The sequence below is a fragment of the Manis javanica genome, chromosome 4, assembly GCF_040802235.1.
Source record: "Manis javanica isolate MJ-LG chromosome 4, MJ_LKY, whole genome shotgun sequence".
In the NCBI taxonomy this organism is placed as follows: domain Eukaryota; kingdom Metazoa; phylum Chordata; class Mammalia; order Pholidota; family Manidae; genus Manis; species Manis javanica.
Window position 1 is genome coordinate 40,136,225 of NC_133159.1, and position 19,092 is coordinate 40,155,316.

The 19,092-nt window shown below is 36.5% G+C and overlaps 1 protein-coding gene across 2 annotated transcripts in view; it reads right to left on the minus strand.

Annotated features, from left to right (window-relative positions):
- Positions 1-19,092, minus strand: part of FAF1 (Fas associated factor 1) — a 566,821-nt gene that overhangs the window by 336,623 nt on the left and 211,106 nt on the right. For both annotated transcript variants that reach the window (XM_073233907.1, XM_037021905.2), the window contains exon 5: positions 1,769-1,860. In XM_073233907.1, coding sequence (XP_073090008.1) covers positions 1,769-1,860 — 92 coding nt within the window. The remainder of the gene's footprint in view (positions 1-1,768; positions 1,861-19,092) is intronic.

Genomic DNA, 19,092 nt, shown 5'->3' on the forward strand with positions numbered 1-19,092 from the left:
TAGCGGTGGCTATAGCACTGCCATTTGTTGGGGAAGACTAGTGGGGAAATGTCATGGGGAGGAAAATCAAGAGGTCCATTTTAAACATGTTAAGTTAAATATGTTAATAAGGTATGCAAGTACACAAGTGAATTATCAATTTGGATATGTGAGTTCATAGAAGTATAACCTAGAATTATAATTTGGAAGCAACCAGAAAATTAACAGCATAGGAATAGCAGAAATTACCTAGGGAAAAGAGTACATTAAAATAAGTAACTGAAATATTATTGGTAACAAAGACTGTGTTCAAATACTAGAACACATAGTTCTAAAAAGGACTTTCTCAAAATGATTGCCTTTCTCTTCACAAACTCCTGAATGTGCTATGCAAGACTGATTCATATCCACAGGTTTCTAAATAAATGAATGAATAAATGATACAGCTTTGTAAACTAATGCATACATATTTCTGCCAAGGTTGTCAGTCTTGTTTTTGTTTTTTAATTCACATTACAATTAGAATAGCATACAGCACCACAGGTCAGCAAACTATGGCCCATAGGACAAATCCAGCTCACTACCTGTTTTAGCATAGTCTGTTAGTTAAGAATAGTTTCTGCATTTTTAAATGGTTGACAAAATCAAAAGAAGAGTATGTCATGATATGTGAAGTAAAATTTAAACTTGTGTCCATAAAATAAAGATTTATTAGAATATAGTCATGCTCATTCTTTCACACATGATCTACACTGCTTTCACATTATGATGCCAGAATTGAGTTGCAACAGAGACCGTATAGCCCACAAAGCCTAAAATATTTACTACCTGGCTCTGTGCAGAAAAAGTTTGCAGATACCTAATATATAGCATATCACTAACATGTACCTAAGCTTTAAGATATCTCGCTGACCTGAAATTCTTGTAAAAATCATACTGAAATACTCAGAACATCTTTATATATCAAATGAACTCCCACAGAAGTATTTATAAGCACAATGTCTACCAGGAGCCACTGACAAAGAAGAACTGAACCAAAAATTGAAGATTCTAAGTTATACATGGATATTGAAATATCAACTGAGAAACTAGTGTGAAAATATTTGACAGTTATTTCCACCACAAACACCTAAAGCTTTAGAGTTAACCCATTTCTTTCTAACCCTCCCCACTCTGTCAGAAAAAGTGTGTAAAATATTTTATACTTGAAACTCCTACTGGATCCCTGAGAATAGCAACTACTACCTTAAAATATTAACACTATATCAGATTCTTAAAACATAATTCATTCTCTCCACCTGCCACTATCCAAGTAAACAAAGAAAGATTCTTACCATTTAAATTTTCCAAGTTTAAAAAAATTTCCTATTTTTATCTTTGTTCCATAATCAATACTTGGCATAAATACATATACTGTGTATGACTTCCTTCAGGACAATCAGTAATTGTTCAGTAAATTATTATTGCAGGGTACTTACCCACACCCTATGAGGTTTGAGAAAAACATAAAGCTCTCAAAAGAGTGCCAGAGCAACTGCTATAATAGTTAGAAATAGGAAAAACTTGCCATACAGTGTTTTCATTCACATACCTAACTCATTTAAAACTATTGGTTTACCATGAAAATGCTTTAGCTTGAAAAACACTGTTTGCTGATTCCTTAAACTAAGTTACTATTACCAAATTTACTTCTGTCATATTTAACATTACTAAAAACCAATTTTTATATGTAATTTAGTCAATTGTGTAACTTAATTTTCTTTTACTTCTAGGCAATTAAGAAACTCACACTGTCTTCCACATCTCCAGTCTTCCAGCCTTTCAACAGCATTTTAGACACAGGTATCTGAAGTTCATTTTCTAGAATCTGTTTAATCTCTCCTGTACGGACAAGAAGAGACCAAATATTACTAAGAAAATAATGCAAACAACATTTGTTCATATCCAGGGTTAGCATTAATATTGGGCATATGGTGCACAGTCAATGATATTTGTCTGATAAAGGAATAAGAAAAATTACAGTAGTCCAAATTTCAAATCTTGATCAAATATCATGTTGCCCCTTTGAAGAACTCAGGCTTCAACACTGTGATAAAAGACTCCACAATTAATTAAGCAGTTAATTAACTTTGTAGCTTTTTTTAAAGACACAGGTATCAGTGACTGGGAATTTGAATAGAAACAATCTATTTACATTCAATCAGCTGACAATACCTGTATATGTTCAGCATAAGGTAGGGATAGCAGGTAAAGTATACAACCTGAGGCAGCAGATATTGGAATGAAGATTTGGGTTCTTATCTTGAAGGAATCAATTAATTCATCTATTCGTAATTTTTGCATCTGTAAAATGGAAAATAATATTGCCTAGCTTTTCTTCTCTAGGGTCCAAGGATGAAAGGAGACAATATCCATGAAAGTAGATGAAAAAATAAAGCCAATGTATCTAATCTGGAAGACAACAGAAATTGTGTTAAAGAGAAAAGCAACAGAATTTCAGAAAAGGAAAAAGATTGTATTGGACCAAATAGAAAAGGCTTTGCAAGAGAAATGAGACTTGAAGTATAGCTGAGTTGTTGCAGGAAAACCAAAACAAAATCTAGCAAAGTCTGTTCAGTGAAGATGTGAGACTGAAAAGTAAAAAGGCAAAAATGCTAATAAAGAAAGTGAGGAATCACAATTTTTCTGGTGCTCCACAAATCACTTTTCAGAAACCAAGTATACACATAAATCAATCAGCTAATTTCGGCTACTAAAGTATATTAAACAAATCATAGAATCAGAATGTACAAATATTTCATGTATCTGCTTTTATTAGGTTGGTGTTAGTCTATAATTTTAGATTAACTCACAATTAAATATCACTGACAAGTGACTAAATACTGAAAAACTGATTACTACATATTAAAAGACAAAAAAGTATTTCAAGCTGATGAAGGAAAGAAGGGGGTAAAAGTTTAAATTATACAAGTTTTATGGAAACACAGCTGCCTGAATAAGTAATGCTACTAACCCTTCATGGTCTTAGTGACTTTTTTTACTTTCCTAAGGAAAATTCCTCTGACGGCACTTTGGGTAGTGATTAAACATCATAAACAGAAATCTAGTTCAACATTACATTTTAGGAGCAGAAAGTTTTATCAACTTTGGCTTTCAAAAAGGTTGCTGACAAATGGAAATGGTAGAAACATGAGCCATATTTTTTAAGCCAAATACAAATAAACACTGCCTTTTTATCTGTGGAAAAGGCTGCTACTTCTACAGCTGTACTTGTCTGGAAATGGGATTACTTCCTTGCAAGTCTTCCCAGTGCTTGCCTTTTAGAAACCTATCTTCACCTGCACCTACTACACAAAGATTCTTGGAGACAATTGTAGCATTCATTACCTAAAAGAACTTTCTTAAAGGAAAAATGAAAGAGATCTTAAGTCCCAGTTATTCTTTGTAGCAAGCATGGATAACATTTAAAACAAATAGTCTTGAGATTAAGAAGTTATTTTTAGGAGATAAAAGATGGCGGTGTGAGAGGGGAGAAAGAGAACTCCTCCAAAAACCACATATAATACGATAATAGTTAATACAACTAATCCAAAAAGAGCAACAGGAAAGAAAGCTGAGCAAGATGGCATACACCTGGAGAACAGAGCAGACCTCACCAAGGGTCATGTACCAAAGCCTTAATCCGGCAGGACCCAAGCCCTTACACCACCCCAGTACACTAGCAGGAGGAAGAGAAACGGAGCAGGAAGGGGGTGGAAACCTAGTACTGCTGAACACCCAGTCCTAGAGATCTGCTTTGGGAGCACAAACCTAAATTGCATGGTGCTCTGGAGATTAGTGGGGTTGGAAAGCTAAGACAAGTGGAATACTTGGAGAAACACAGATTCCAGCCATTTGTGGAGGATAGGGATCCACATCCGGCTGCTCTGGGACAAAGGAAAGGCAGGAAGTCTGAGAGGCTTCACAGCAGCAAGAGAGATGCTAAAGGGGAGGGGACTGCATGGAGCTTGCTGCTAGGTGGACAAGGTTGTTTGGAGGTGCTCTGCCCAGCAGGTTGGGAACTTTCAGGAGTTTCAGGTTCTTCATCCCCCTGGCTGGCTACTCAGCTCTGAGGCCCTCCACTGTGATACACAGCAAGCTGCGCCTTCCTCCTGGCCTACTGGCACTAGCTCACAAACCAGTAGTCCCTGCCCTGGTGTCAGGCCAGCGAAAGGAAGGGCCTGCTTATGGCAGCTACAAGTGCAAAGCACAGAGAATTACACCTGTTTACTTGGCCCACTGGATCTGTCAGTGGAGACAGGCACTGCAGCCAGGAAGAAGGAAACAGCTCTTACCTACTGACAGGTACCAGCACTGCTCCCCTGAGAAACCCTACATCACTTCAGGAGCTGAGCAGCTCCAGAGACTAGAGCTTCTGGGCACTAGAGGGCACCATATACAAATATGAAATGACAAAGGAACCTGGTTCAATCCAAAATCTCACAAACACCAGAGAAAAGGCCAAGTAAAACTAGACTTAATCTTCCTGAAAGACAGTTCAAACTAAAAATCATAACCATGCTCACTCATGGAGGTACAAAAAAATATTCAAGAACTGAGGGACAAATTGAGGATGGAGATATAATCATTAAGAAATTGCATATCTGAAAAGAAACATACAATGGAGAGACTTAAAAGCAGATTAGATGTAGAAGAAGAGTAAATGGAATAGAATTTTGTGATGAGGAATATAAAGAGGCCAAGGCACAGAGAGAAAAAAGGATCACTGAGAATGAAACAATATTGAGAGAACTGTGTGAACAATCCAAATGGAACAGTATTTGCATTATAGGGGTAGAGAGAGGAAAAGGGATAGAAAATGTCTTTGGGAAGGTAACTGCTAAAAACTTTCCCAATCTAGAGAAAAGATGGTCTCTCAGGCCATGGAGATACAGAGAACTCCCAACACAAAGTACCCAAGGAAGACAACACCAAGACACATAATAATTAAAATGGCAAAGATCAAAGATAATGGCAGACTATTACAAGCAGCGAGCGAAAGAAATAAGATCACATACAACAGAAGGCCCATTAGGCTAACATCAGACTTCTCAGCAGAAACCTTACAGGCCAGAAGGGAGTGGCATGAAGTATTTATTGCAATGAAACAGAAGGGCCTTGAACCAAGAATACTATACCTAGCAAGATTATCATTTAAATTTGAAGGAGGGATTAAACAATTTCCAGATAAGCAAAAGTTGAGAGAATTTACCTCCCACAAACCATATCTACAGTGTATTTTGGATGGACTACTCTAGATGGAAGTGTCCCTAAGGTTTAATAGCTTTATCAGATGTAGTAAAACCATAGTAAAGAAAGTAGAACAGTTAATTACAAAGACCAAAATTAAATCAACTGCTGCCAAAGTCTATCAAGGGATAGATAAAGTGTACAGAATATGATACCTAATCTATAAAGAATGGAGGAGGAAGAAAAAGAAGGAGGAAAAAAAACCTTTAGATTGCATTTGTAATAGCATACTGAGTTAAGTTAGACTCTTAGATAGTAAGGCAGTTACCCTTGAACATTTGGTAACCAAAAATCTAAAGCCTGCAATGGTAATAAGGATGTACCTATAAATAATCACCCTAAATGTAAATGGTCTGAAAGCGCCAATCAAAAGACATAGACTCACTGAACGTACAAAAAAACAAGACCCATCTATAAGCTGTCTACAAGAGACTCACATTAAACCCAAAGACATACACAGACTAAAAGGGAAGGGATGGAAAAAGATATTTCATGCAACTAATAAGGAGAAAAAAGCAGGAGATGCAGTACTTGCATCAGACAAAATAGACTTCAAAACAAACAAAGTCACAAAAGACAAAGGAGGACATTACATAATGATAAAGAGGTCAATATAACAAGAGGATATAACCAATATAAATATTTATGAAACACAGGAGCACCTACATATGTGAAACAAATACTAACAGAATTAAAAGGGGAAATAGAATGCAATGCATTCATTCTAGTAGACTACAACACTCCACTCACTACAAAGGACAGATCAACCGGACAGAAAAGGAGTAAGGAAACAGAGGCAATAAACAACACATTAGAACAGATGGACCTAAAAGACACCTACAGAACTCTACACCCAAAAGCAACAGGATACACATTCTTATCAAGTGCATAAGGAACATTTTCAAGAATAGATCAAATACTAGGTGACAAAAAGAGCCTCCGTAAATTCAAAAAGACTGAAATTGTACCAACTGGTTTCTCAGACCACAAAGGTATGAAACTAGAAATAAACTACACAAAGAAAATGAAAAATCCCACAAACACATGGAGGTTTCCTAAGATGCTCATAAATAACCAATGGATCAATGACCAAATAAAAACACACATCAAGCAATATATGGAGACAAATGACAATAATTCAACACTGCAAAATCTGTGGGACACAGCAAAGGCTGTGCTAAGAGGGAAATATATTGCAATATAGGCCTATCTCAGGAAAGAATAACAATCCTATATGAACACTCGAACCTCACAATTACTGAAACTAGAAAAAGTAGAACAAATGAGGCCCAAAATCAGTAGACAGAGGGACATAATGAAGACTAGAGCATAAATAAATAAAATTGAGTAGAATAAAAAAAAATAGAAAGAATCAATGAAAGCAGGAGCTGGGTCTTTGAGAAAATAAACAAAAATAGATAAACCCTTAGCCAGACTTATCAAGAAAAAAGAGAGTCTACACACATAAACAGAATCAGAAATGAGGAAGGAAAAATCACTACAGAAACCACAGAAATACAAAGAATTATTAGAGAATACTATGAAAAATTACATGCTAACATACTAGACAACCTAGAAGAAATGGATAACTTTCTAGAAAAATACAACATTCCAAGGCTGACACAGAAAGAAACAGAAAATCTGAACAGAGAAACAGCAAGGAAATTGAATTGGTAATCAAAAAACTACCTAAGAACAAAATCCCTCAACCAGATGTTTTCACTGCTGAATATTAAACATTTAGTAAAGATCTAATACCCATCCTCCTAAAAGTTTTCCAAAAAGTAGAAGACTGGAGGATTAAAGATGGCGGCATGAGAGGAGAGACAGAGGTTTCCTCCTAAAACTGGATACAATTAGAAAATATAGTTGGCGCAACTAATCCTGAGAGAGCAACAGGAAAGAGGACGGCGTCAGACTGCACGCACCTGGAGAAAAGAGCAGACCTCACAGAACACGGTAATGTACCAGAGCTGTGGCTCGGAGGGACCCGAGCCCTTCCCCCACCCCAGCTCACCGGTGGAAATAAGAGAAACTGAGCAGGGAGGGAGTGGAAGGCTTGGGAGTGCTGAATACCTAGATCCAGAGATCTGCACTGGGAGCACAAATCTACATTTCATGCTGCTTTCATCATACTCTTCTGATTATGGGATTGGAAAGCTGGGGCAGGCAGAATTCCTGGGGAGACTGGGATTCCAGCTGCTTGTGGAAAGCAAGGATCCATTTCCGGCTGCTCTGGGACAAAAGCTTCTATGTGTGTGCCCAGCCCACTTGTTCAGACAGTGGAGACAGGCACAGCAGCCGGGAAGCGGGGAACAGCTCTTTCCTCCCCCCAGGCACCAATACTGCTCCCCTGTGACCCCCAACATTGCGTCAGGAGCTGAGCAGCTCCAGAATAGAGCTTCTGGACACTAGAGGGCACCATATACAAATATAAAACGCCAAAGAAACCTGGTCCAGAGTAAAATTATTAATACAACTCCTGAGAAAAATTTAAATGATATGGACCTCGTGACTCTTCCTGAAAGTGAGTTCAAAATAAAAATCATCAACATGCTAATGGAGGTATGGAAAGACATCCAAGAACTCAGGAATGAATTCAGGTCAGGGATCCAATCGTTGAAGAGCATGATGGAGGGTATTAAAAGCAGGTTGGATATGATGGAGGAGATGATAAATGAAATAGAAACTAGAGAAGAAGAATACAAAGAAGCTGAGGCATAGAGAGGAAAAAAGGATCTCTAAGAATGAAAGAATATTGAGAGAACTGTGTGACCAATCCAAGTGGAACAATATTCGCATTATATGGAAACCAGAAGAAGAGAGAACAGGAGAGAAAGTGTCTTTGAGGAGGTAGTTGCTGAAAACTTCCCCAGTCTGGGGAAGGAGATAGTCTCTCAGGCCATGGAGATCCACAGATCTCCCAACACAAGAGACCCAAGGAAGACAAAACCAAGACACATAGTAATTAAAATGGAAAGATCAAGGATAAGGACAAACTGTTAAAAGCAGGCAGAGACAGAAATAAGATCACATACAAGGAAAGCCCATCAGGCTAACATCAGAAATCTCAGCAGCAACATTACACATCAGAAGGGAGTGGCATGATGTACTTAATGCCATGAAGCAGAAGGGCCTTGAACCAAGAATACTTTATCCAGCAAGATTATCATTCAAATTTGAAGGAGGGATTAAACAATTTCCAGATAAGCAAAAGCTGAGAGAATTTACCTCCCACAAACATTATCTACAGTCTATTTTGGAGGGACAGCTATAGATGGAAGTGTTCCTAAGGTTGAATAGGTGTCACCAGAGGTAATAAAACCACAGTAAAGAAAGTAGAATAGCTAATTACTAAGCAAATGCAAAATTAAGTGAACTATCCCCAAAGTCAATCAAGGCATAGAAAAAAGTACAGAATATGATACCTAATATATAAAAATGGAGGAGGAAGAAAAAGGAGGAGAAACAGAAAAGAACCTTTAGATTGTGCTTGTAACAGCATACTAAGTGAGTTAAGTTAGACTCTTAGATAGTAAGGAACTTAACCTTGAACCTTTGGTAACCACGAATCTAAAGCCTGCATTGGCAATAAGTACATATCTATCAATAGTCACCCTAAATGTAAATGGACTTAATGTACCAATCAAAAGACAGAGTAATAGAATGGATAAAAAAGCAAGACCCATCTATATGCTGCTTACAAGAAACTCACCTCAAACCCAAAGACATGCACAGACTAAAAGTCAAGGGATGGAAAAACATATTTCAGGCAAACAACAGTGAGAAGAAAGCAGGGGTTGCAGTACTAATATCAGACAAAGTAGACTTCAAAACAAAGAAAGTAACAAGAGATAAAGAAGGATACTACATAATGATAAAGGGCTCCGTCCAACAAGAGGATATAACCATTATAAATATATATGCACCCAATACAGGAGCACCAGCATATGTGAAACAAATACTAACAGAACTAAAGAGGGAAATAGACTGCAATGCATTCATTTTAGGAGACCTCAACACACCACTCACTCCAAAGGACAGATCCACCAGACAGAAATTAAGTAATGACACAGAGGCAATGAACAACACACTAGAACAGATGGACCTAATAGACATCTATAGAACTCTACATCCAAAAGCAACAGGATACACATTCTTCTCAAGTGCACATGGAACATTCTCCAGAATAGACCACATACTAGGCCACAAAAAGAGCCGCAGAAAATTCCAAAAGACTGAAATTCTACCAACCAACTTTTCAGACCACAAAGGTATAAAACTAGAAATAAACTGTACAAAGAAAGAAAAAGGCCCAAAAACACATGGAGGCTTAACAACATGCTCCTAAAGAATCAATGGATCCATGACCAAATTAAAAGAGATCAAGCAATATATGGAAAAAAATGAGAACAACAACACAAAGACACAAAGCCCCAACTTCTGTCGGACGCAGCGAAAGCAGTCTTAAGAGGAAAGTATATAGCAATCCAGGCATACTTAAAGAAGGAAGAATAAACTCAAATGAATAGTCTAACATCACAATTATGGAAACTGGAAAAAGAAGAACAAACGAGGCCTAAAGTCAGCAGAAGGAGGGACATAATAAAGAACAGAGAAGAAATAAATAAAATTGAGAAGAATAAAATAGAAAAAAATCAATGAAACCAAGAGCTGGTTCTCTGAGAAAATAAACAAAATAGATAAGCCTCTAGCCAGTCTTATTAGGAGAAAAAGAGAATCAACACACATCAACAGAATTAGAAACGAGAAAGGAAAAATCACGATGGGCCCCAAAAAAATACAAAGAACTATGAGAGAATATTATAAAAACCTATATGCTAACAAGCTGGAAAACCTAGAGGAAATGGACAACTTTCTAGAAAAGTACGACATTCCAAGGCTGACACAGAAAGAAACAGAAAATCTGAACAGACCAATTACCAGTAATGAAATTGAACTCATAATCAAAAAACTACCTAAGAACAAAGCCCCTGTACTAGATGGATTCACCGCAAAATTTTATCCAACATTTAGTGAAGACCTAAAACCCATCCCCCTTAGTTTTCCAAAGAGTAGAAGACAGAATACTTCCAAACTCATTCTATGAGGCGAGCACCACTGTAATACCAAAACCAGGCAAAGACACCACAAAAAGAGAAAATTACAGACCAATACCCCTGATGAACATAGATGCAAAAATACTCAGCAAAATATTAGCAAACTGAATTCAAAAATACATCAAGAAAATCATACACCATGATCAAGTGGGATTCATCTCAGGGATGCAAGGATGGTACAACATTCGAAAATTCATCAACATCATCCACCACATCAACAAAAAGAAGGACAAACACCTAATGATCATCTCCATAGATGCTGAAAAAGGATTTGACAAAATTCAACATCCATTCATGAGAAAAACTCTCAACAAAATGGATATAGAGGTCAAGGACCTAAACAAAATAAAGGCCATATGTGACAAACCCACAGCCAACATCATACTTAACAGCGAGAAGCTGAAAGCTTTTCCTTTAAGATCGGGAACAAAACAACAATACACACTTTCCCCACTTCTACTCAACATAGCATTGGAGGTCCTAGCCACAAAGAAATAAAAGGCACCCGGGTTGGCAAGGAAGAAGTTAAACTATCCTTGTTTGCACATGACATGATATTGTACATAAAAAACCCTAAAGAATACACTCCAAAACAACTAAATCTAATATCTGAATTCAGCAAAGTTGCAGGATACAAAATTAATATGCAGAAATCAATGGCATTCCTATACACTAACAAAGAACAAGCAGAGAAAGAAATCAGGAAAACAATTCCATTCACAATTGCATTAAAAAGAATAAAATACCTAGGAAAAAATCTAACCAAGGAAGTGAAGGACATATACCCTGAAAACTACAAGACACTCTTTAGAGACATTAAAAAAGATACCAATAAATGGAAACACATCCCAGGCTCATGGATAGGAAGAATTAATTTTCTCAAAATGGCCATCCTGCCTAAAGTAATCTACAGATTCGATGCAATTCCTATCAAAATACCAACAGCATTCTTCAACAAACTAGAGAAAATCGTCCTAAAATTCATATGGAACCACAAAAGACCCTGAACAACCAAAGCAATCTTGACAAGGAAGAATAAAGTGGTGGGTATTACACTCCCTGACTTCAAGCTCTACTACAAAGCCACAGTAATCAAGACAATTTGGTACTGGAACAAGATCAGACCCATAGACCAATGGAACAGACTAGAGAGGCCAGATATAAACCCTAGCATATATGGTCAATTAATATATGATAAAGGAGACATGGACATACAATAGAGAAATGACAGCCTCTTCAACAGATGGTGCTGGCAAAAGTGGACAGCTACATGCAAGAGAATGAAACTGGATCACTGTCTAACCCCATACACAAAAGTAAATTTGAAATGGATCAAAGACCTGAAGTTAAGTCATGAAACCATAAAACTCTTAGAAAAAAAACATAGGCAAAAATCTCTTGGACATAAATATGAACGACTTCTTCATGAACATATCTCCCCGGGCAAGGGAAACAAAAGCAAAAATGAGTAAGTGGGATTATATCAAGCTGAAAAGCTTCTGTACAGCAAAGGACACCATCAATAAAACAAAAAGATACCCTACAGTATGGGAGTATATATTTATAAAGGACAGATCTGATAAAGGGTTGACATCCAAGTTCATGCACCTCAACAAACAAAAAGTGAACAATCCAATTAAAAAATGGGCAGAGGAGCTAAACAGACAGTTCTCCAAAGAAGAAGTTCAGATGGCCAACAGACACATGAAAAGATGCTCCACATCGCTAGTCATCAGAGAAATGCATATTAAAACCACAATGAGATATCACCTCACACCAGTAAGGATCGCTACCATCCAAAAGACAAACAACAACAAATGTTGGCAAGGTTGCGGAGAAAGGGGAACCCTCCTACACTGCTGGTGGGAATGCAAATTAGTTCAACCATTGTGGAAAGCAGTATGGAGGTTCCTCAAAAAGTTCAAAACAGAAATACCATTTGACCCAGGAATTCCACTTCTAGGAATTTACCCTAAGAATGCAGCACTCCAGTTTGAAAAAGACAGATGCACCCCTATGTTTATCGCAGCACTATTTACAATAGCCAAGAAATGGAAGCAACCTAAATGTCCATCTGTAGATGAATGGAGAAACAAGATGTGGTACATATACACAATGGAATATTATTCAGCCATAAGAAGAAAAATCCTACCATTTGCAACAACATGGATGGAGCTAGAGGGTATTATGCTCAGTGAAATGAGCAAGGCGGAGAAAAGACAAGTACCAAATGATTTCACTCATATGTGGAGTATAAGAACAAAGAAAAACTGAAGTAACAAAACAGCAGAAGAATCACAGAACCCAAGAATGGACTAACAGTTACCAAAGGGAGAGGGACTGGGCAGGAGGGGTGGGAAGGGAGGGATAAGGGCAGGAAAAAGAAAGGGGGCCTTATGATTAACATGTATAATGTGGGGGGTGGGGCACAGGCAGGGATGTGCAACACAGAGAAGACAAGTAGTGAGTCTACAGCATCTTACTACGCTGATGGACAGTGACTGTAATGCAGTTTGTGGGGAGGGACTTAATGAAGGGGACAGTCTAGTAACCATAATGTTCTTCACGTAATTGTACATTAATGATGATAATATGAGTAATAAATAAATAAATAAATTTGCCAAATTTCTCCCCATTAAAAAAAAAAATAGGCAGAGGACCTGAACAGACACTTCTACAAGGAAGAATTTTAGATGGCCAACAGACACATGAAAAGATGCTCCAAGTTGCTAATCATCAGAGAAATGCAAATTAAAACCACAATGAGATATCCCTTCACAGCAGATAGGATGGTCAACATCCAAAAGAGAAACAACAAATGTTGGTGAGGATGTGGAGAAAGGGGAACCCTCCTACACTGCTGGTGGGAATTTAAAATAGTTCAACCATTGTGGAAAGCAGTATGGAGGTGCCTCAAAAAACTCAAAATAGAAATACCATTTGACCCAGGAATTCCACTTCTAGGAATTTACCCTAAGAATGCAGCAGCCCAGTTTGAAAAGGACATATGCACCCCTATGTTTATTGCAGCACTATTTACAATAGCCAAGAAATGGAAACAACCTAAGTGTCCATCAGTGGATAAAATGTGGTACATATACACAATGGAATATTATTCAGCCATAAGAAAAAAGCAAATCCTATCATTTGCAACGACATGGATGGAACTAGAGGGTATTATGCTTAGTGATATAAACCAGGTGGAGAAAGACAAGTATCAAATGATTTCACTCATCTGTGGAGTATAAGAACAAAGAAAAAACTGAAGGAACAAAACAGCAGGAGACTCACAGAATCCAACTGGGGAGAATGGGTAGGAAGGGACGGATAAGAGAGAACAAGGGGCATCACAATTGGCATGTATAATATACGGGGGGGACACGGGGAAGGTAGTAGAACAAAGAGAAGACAAGTAATGATTCTATAGCATCTTACTATGCTGATGGACAGTGACTGTAATGGGGTATGTGGTGGGGACTTGATATTAGGGGGTGTCTAGTAACCATAATTTTTTTCATGTAATTATACATTAATGATAACAAAATAAACAATTTTTACTTGCTAATTGTTTATTGATAGTGATGAAAGATAACTGATTTTTGTACATTGATTTTGCATCTTGTGACTATGCTAAACTCATTTATTAGTTCCAGTAGTTTTTTGTAGATTCTTTGGGGTTTTCTACATAGGTCTTTATGTTGTTTTTTTTAATAAATATAGTTTTAATACTTCCTTTTCAATCTTTATTGTATTCTTTTGCTTCCTTATTGCATTGTCTAGGAATGTTGACTAGACATGGTAGGAGTCAACATCCTTGCCTTGTTCTCAATCTTAGGGGAAAGGCATTCAATCTTTCACCATTAAGTATGCTAGGTATAAAATTTTTGCAAGTGCTCTTTATCAAGTTATGAAATCAGCCTTTTTTTCCTAATTTTGGAGAGTTTTTTCAAATGAATACTAAATTTTAAAAATGAATTTTCTATGTCTGTTGAGATGATTATAAGGTTTTTCTTTTTTAGCCTGCGGAAAAGGTACATGAATTTTTTTCAGTCATAGGAGTAACATGACTTTACAGTTAACCCTTGAATAGCTTGGGTTTAAACTGCATAGGTCCACTTACTGCCTATTTTCTTCAAAAAATATATTGGAAAAATTTTTGGAGATTTGCAACAATTTGAAACAACTCTTTTTCTCTAGTTTATTTTATTGTAAACATACAGTATGTAACACATATAACATACAAAATATGTATCAGTTGATTGTTTATGTTTTTGATAAGGTTTCCAGTCAACAGTAGGATATTGGCAATTAAGTTTTGGGGGAGTCAAAAGTTAAAGTTATATGCAGATTTTCAACTACAAGGGGTTTGCACCCCTAACCCTGTGTTGGTCAAGGGTCAACTGCACTTGTATTCTTGAGAGATCACATGATAAATTGCAATTATTCTTTATAAACTGGTATGTCTATATCCCTTATTAATTTTAAGTTCTATGAAGACAAATAGCATTCCTGTTCTCTTCTCCATTCTATGCCTAGGATTGAATACAGTAACTGGAAGAAAGTAGAAAATACTAAGTGAATAAACAACTGTGTAAAATGCAAGGAGAACAGGAAGCACTATGAAGAATCAGCTAGACTGAAGAAAGACTAGAGGTAGGGAAACTAATTAATTAGGAAGCTATCTGACTGAGGATTAGTATAATCTCGCAGAACAGTTAAGGGGAAAATGACCTAATCTGATTAGGGAAAACACACACACAACACACACACACGTATATTTATATGTATATATACACACACAATGAAAAATTTCAAGGTTGCTACATGCCCAAGAATCCTGCAGAAACTTAGGCTGATGTTAGTCTATATCAGGGTTTGAGTTATTACTTGAACAAGCCAATAAAATGTGGACCAGGCCACTTGTTCTATTTTTCCTGGGTTATCACATCCTTTTGAATTAATCTCAATCTTTATATCTTTGGATGAGAATTAAATACAGTATGTCTAGGTCTCCTTAGTCCTTTCTAAATTATAATCTATTTTCCAAGCTTATAAAGAAGTTTTCAAATCAAATCTGTTTTGGGGACAGACTAATATCCTATATGGCGTAATAGACTGAAAGAGGAGAGAGGGTTAGGAGAGGAGTGGAGGAAAGAGGATCAACTCAGAAGTATAACAATCCTAAAATATCAAGATGTGCTGTTTTTACAAGAGATTGCTGGGTTGATAGAAGAGGTAATAATTATTAATGCCATACATTAAATGCATCTTCCTATTGCCTTCTCTTGTCCACACTTCAGCCCACTAAGACAGCAAACAATCTACCCTTAGGAAAACAACTAGAATGTTTTAAACTAATCAGAAATTCAAGCTGTAGAGAAATTGGAGCTGTAGGAAAGGAAATCCTCAGCAAGAAAATACCACAATCTAAAAGTAAGTAAAGGGGACAGGAAAAGATACTTTTAAACTCTTGAAGTTTTAGTATTAAACCAGTGCTCATCCCATTATTTAAAAAATGCACTGAATAAATATTTGATTAACACCTACCATTGCCGAGCACCAAGCAGAACATAAAAATTAGAAGAAATCACATGTGTCTTTAAGGAACTAACAGTCTAACAGAAAGGTAGAGCAACCATGAAACAATTGCTACACAAAGATACACATAGTAGAGAGAGAGAGAGAGAGAGAGAGAGAGAGAGAGAGAGAGAGAGAGAGGGAGAGAGAGAGCAAGCACAGGGCAAGAAGTAACACCAAACGCCATCTCACTGCAAGACTCTGAACATCATTAGTGGTTCCAAAAGCTAACTTAGGTACCAATAGTAGAAATGACGTGCCTCAATCAAAGAAGACAACAGACTGACGGGGGGCACTAATGCATGTCACATTGTATACACACAGCACTGTCAATCCTAAAATGAATCATCGTTCTAAAGTAGAAGAGTATTTGAAAGTGATGCCTCAAAAAAAATGAGTGTAACAATAACTAGCATCTATAGTGTGGATTTTTTTCCAGTTTTACTGAGTTATAATTTATACATAATATTAGTGCAAGGTAGGCAATATGATTTGATATATGTATATATTGTGAAATGATTATGAGAGTAAGTTAACATCAATCACCTCACATAGTTATAATTATTTCTGTGTGATGAGAACTTATAAGATCTACTCTCTTAGCAAATTTCAAATATAGTCACCATGCTGTAAGTTACAACCCATAAAGGTAGGCATTTTAATTTCAATACAACTCTGCAATGGTTCAATGAACTAAAGACATTTAGCCTGAAAAAATGGAGAGCAAAATAGTACTGCCTTTTAATATCTGAAGGATTTTCAAGAAAGAAAATATGTTCACCTTGTGTAGTTTCCATCTCTGAAAGTAGAGTGAGGTCAAAGGAATGGAGGCAACTCAAAATAAGGAAAAACTCACACAACTAATACCTCTTTTTTGCATGTGGTTGATGTATATGATGATTTTATTTACACAGTTTTAGTCAGGGTTGCTCAACGATGGAATCATTGCCTTAAAATTAATGAGCATCCCATTGCTAAAAATATTTAAGCATAACCCAGAGCACCCAAACACAAAAATGTGGAGAAGACCTTAATTCATGGCCAGTTGGACTAGATATTTTTACAGATCCTTCCAAACCCATTAATCTCATTAACCAATAGGTCACCTACTCTCTTTTGTCAGTTCTCACATCTCATAAATGGGGACACAGGTTCTGGCTATCTCAAGGTAATGTGAAAATAAGTAAGACAATGAGTATAAAAGGGCAGAGACAGGACCTGAGGCAGGAACAGAGTAGGGAAGGGAAACGAATCTGTCATTGGTGAACAGAAGTTATATTTAAGAGAACTTTTCAGCTAACTGAAGACCACAACCCCAACTTTATACTTAAGACTGCATATTCTTCATTATTCCTTTAGACACAGCATTATCATGCCTGTCTTTGTGTTTTTCTTTGCTTAGAATAAACTCTCCCCCAATTTGGTCCACATGACATATTTTGACTCTTATAACCTGGTCCCTCTCTGAAATCTTTACTGACCACCTCTACAACGTTATTTGTTCTCCTTTCATACTCCCAAGACACCAGCTAAAATGAAATTAATTGCTTCCTTTACAATATCCTCATAGCACTCTGTATGTACTTCCATAATAGAAAGTATATCATTGGAGAAAGCATAAGTTCTACATTCAGCTTAAGATGAATTCATAATTCAGAAATTCTCTAAGCCTCAGTTTATTCATCTTTGAAACTGGGATAATAATGTCTACCTCACAATGTTGTTGTAAGGGTTGTATAGGAACTAAGGATAGCGAGCATAGTGGGTGGTATACAGTCGGTAATGCATGTATATGAGTAAATGAGTAAATCAGTATCCTATATTCTACATTCATTGTGAGTACACAATTCCAATAATTGTGTACTCAAATTATAAAGTCATTTTAAAATCTAAGTAAGCATCTCAAACTGTGGTCTTATGTACATAGTTTATTTTCATTTCCTTATTAAAAATGTTTCTATAACCTAGCTTCACATTTTTAAATACTATACTTTCAGTAAAAAAAAAATGTTTTTAGTAGAGAAGTATATAAAGAACAAAGTGAGCATCTTCCCTTTCTCTCATTCTTAAGTCCCTGCTACTGTCAGTTTGATATATAGTTTAAGATTGGTATTTTATAAAAAATGCTTAAACTTTATTTAATATTATTGTTCCCTCAACTGCTTTTATCCTTTCTGTCTCTTTTGTTTCCTTTTCTTCAAAGCAAGGCAGTGAAGATCAGAGGCATAGATTTATGTTTTCTAACATCTTTATTTTTTGCCATTCATCTTTCAGTGTCCTCTTCCTCTGGTACTTCCCTGTCATCTTCCTTTGAAAGATTTTCAGATAACTTCTTTTTCTTTTTAAAGTAATAAACATACATAGTAATGGTTATAATAGTAAATAACACTTTACTTTCCCAAGGTCTCATATTCAGCAATTACTGCTGAAGATTGGGAAGTAAATTCTAATGGACTTCTGTGCAATCAGAATAGGGCATTTTGTTAATTAGATGTTTGCTGATTACTTTTGGACCTAATATTATGTGCTGAGTTCTTAGGCTATGTGTAAACAAGGCAGCCCTTATCCCAAGATTCCATGTTCTAATCTGGATAAGGAGTGGGGAAGAAGACATGGAAATATAGGATACTGATTTACTCATTTACTCATATACATGCATTACCGACTGTATACCACCCACTATGCTCGCTATCCTTAGTTCCTATACAACCCTTACAACAACATTGTGAGGTAGACATTATTATTCCAGTTTCAAAGATGAATAAACTGAGGCTTAGAGAATTTCTGAATTATGATGTCTACGTTAATAGACATCAGTTTGCAGATGAACCAATGAATAATGCTGCTAATGTACATTTGATGTCTCTCCTACCCAAAGTATAAAGTATGATCAGTCTTTTTGTCATTTCATGCTTACGACATCTGTGCAAGGAAAATTCATTTTTTCACATGTATTAATAACAATAACAAGAAAAAAAGCCACTTATATAGTGCTTACTATTCATAAAGAGTGACTGAGGTATAGATGGGTTAAGGCATGTGCTTTAAATTATATAGCTAATCTGCGTTGCAGAGTCAAGACTGGAAACTAAGTTTATAGATTCAAGACAAAAACTGGTCTGAAATA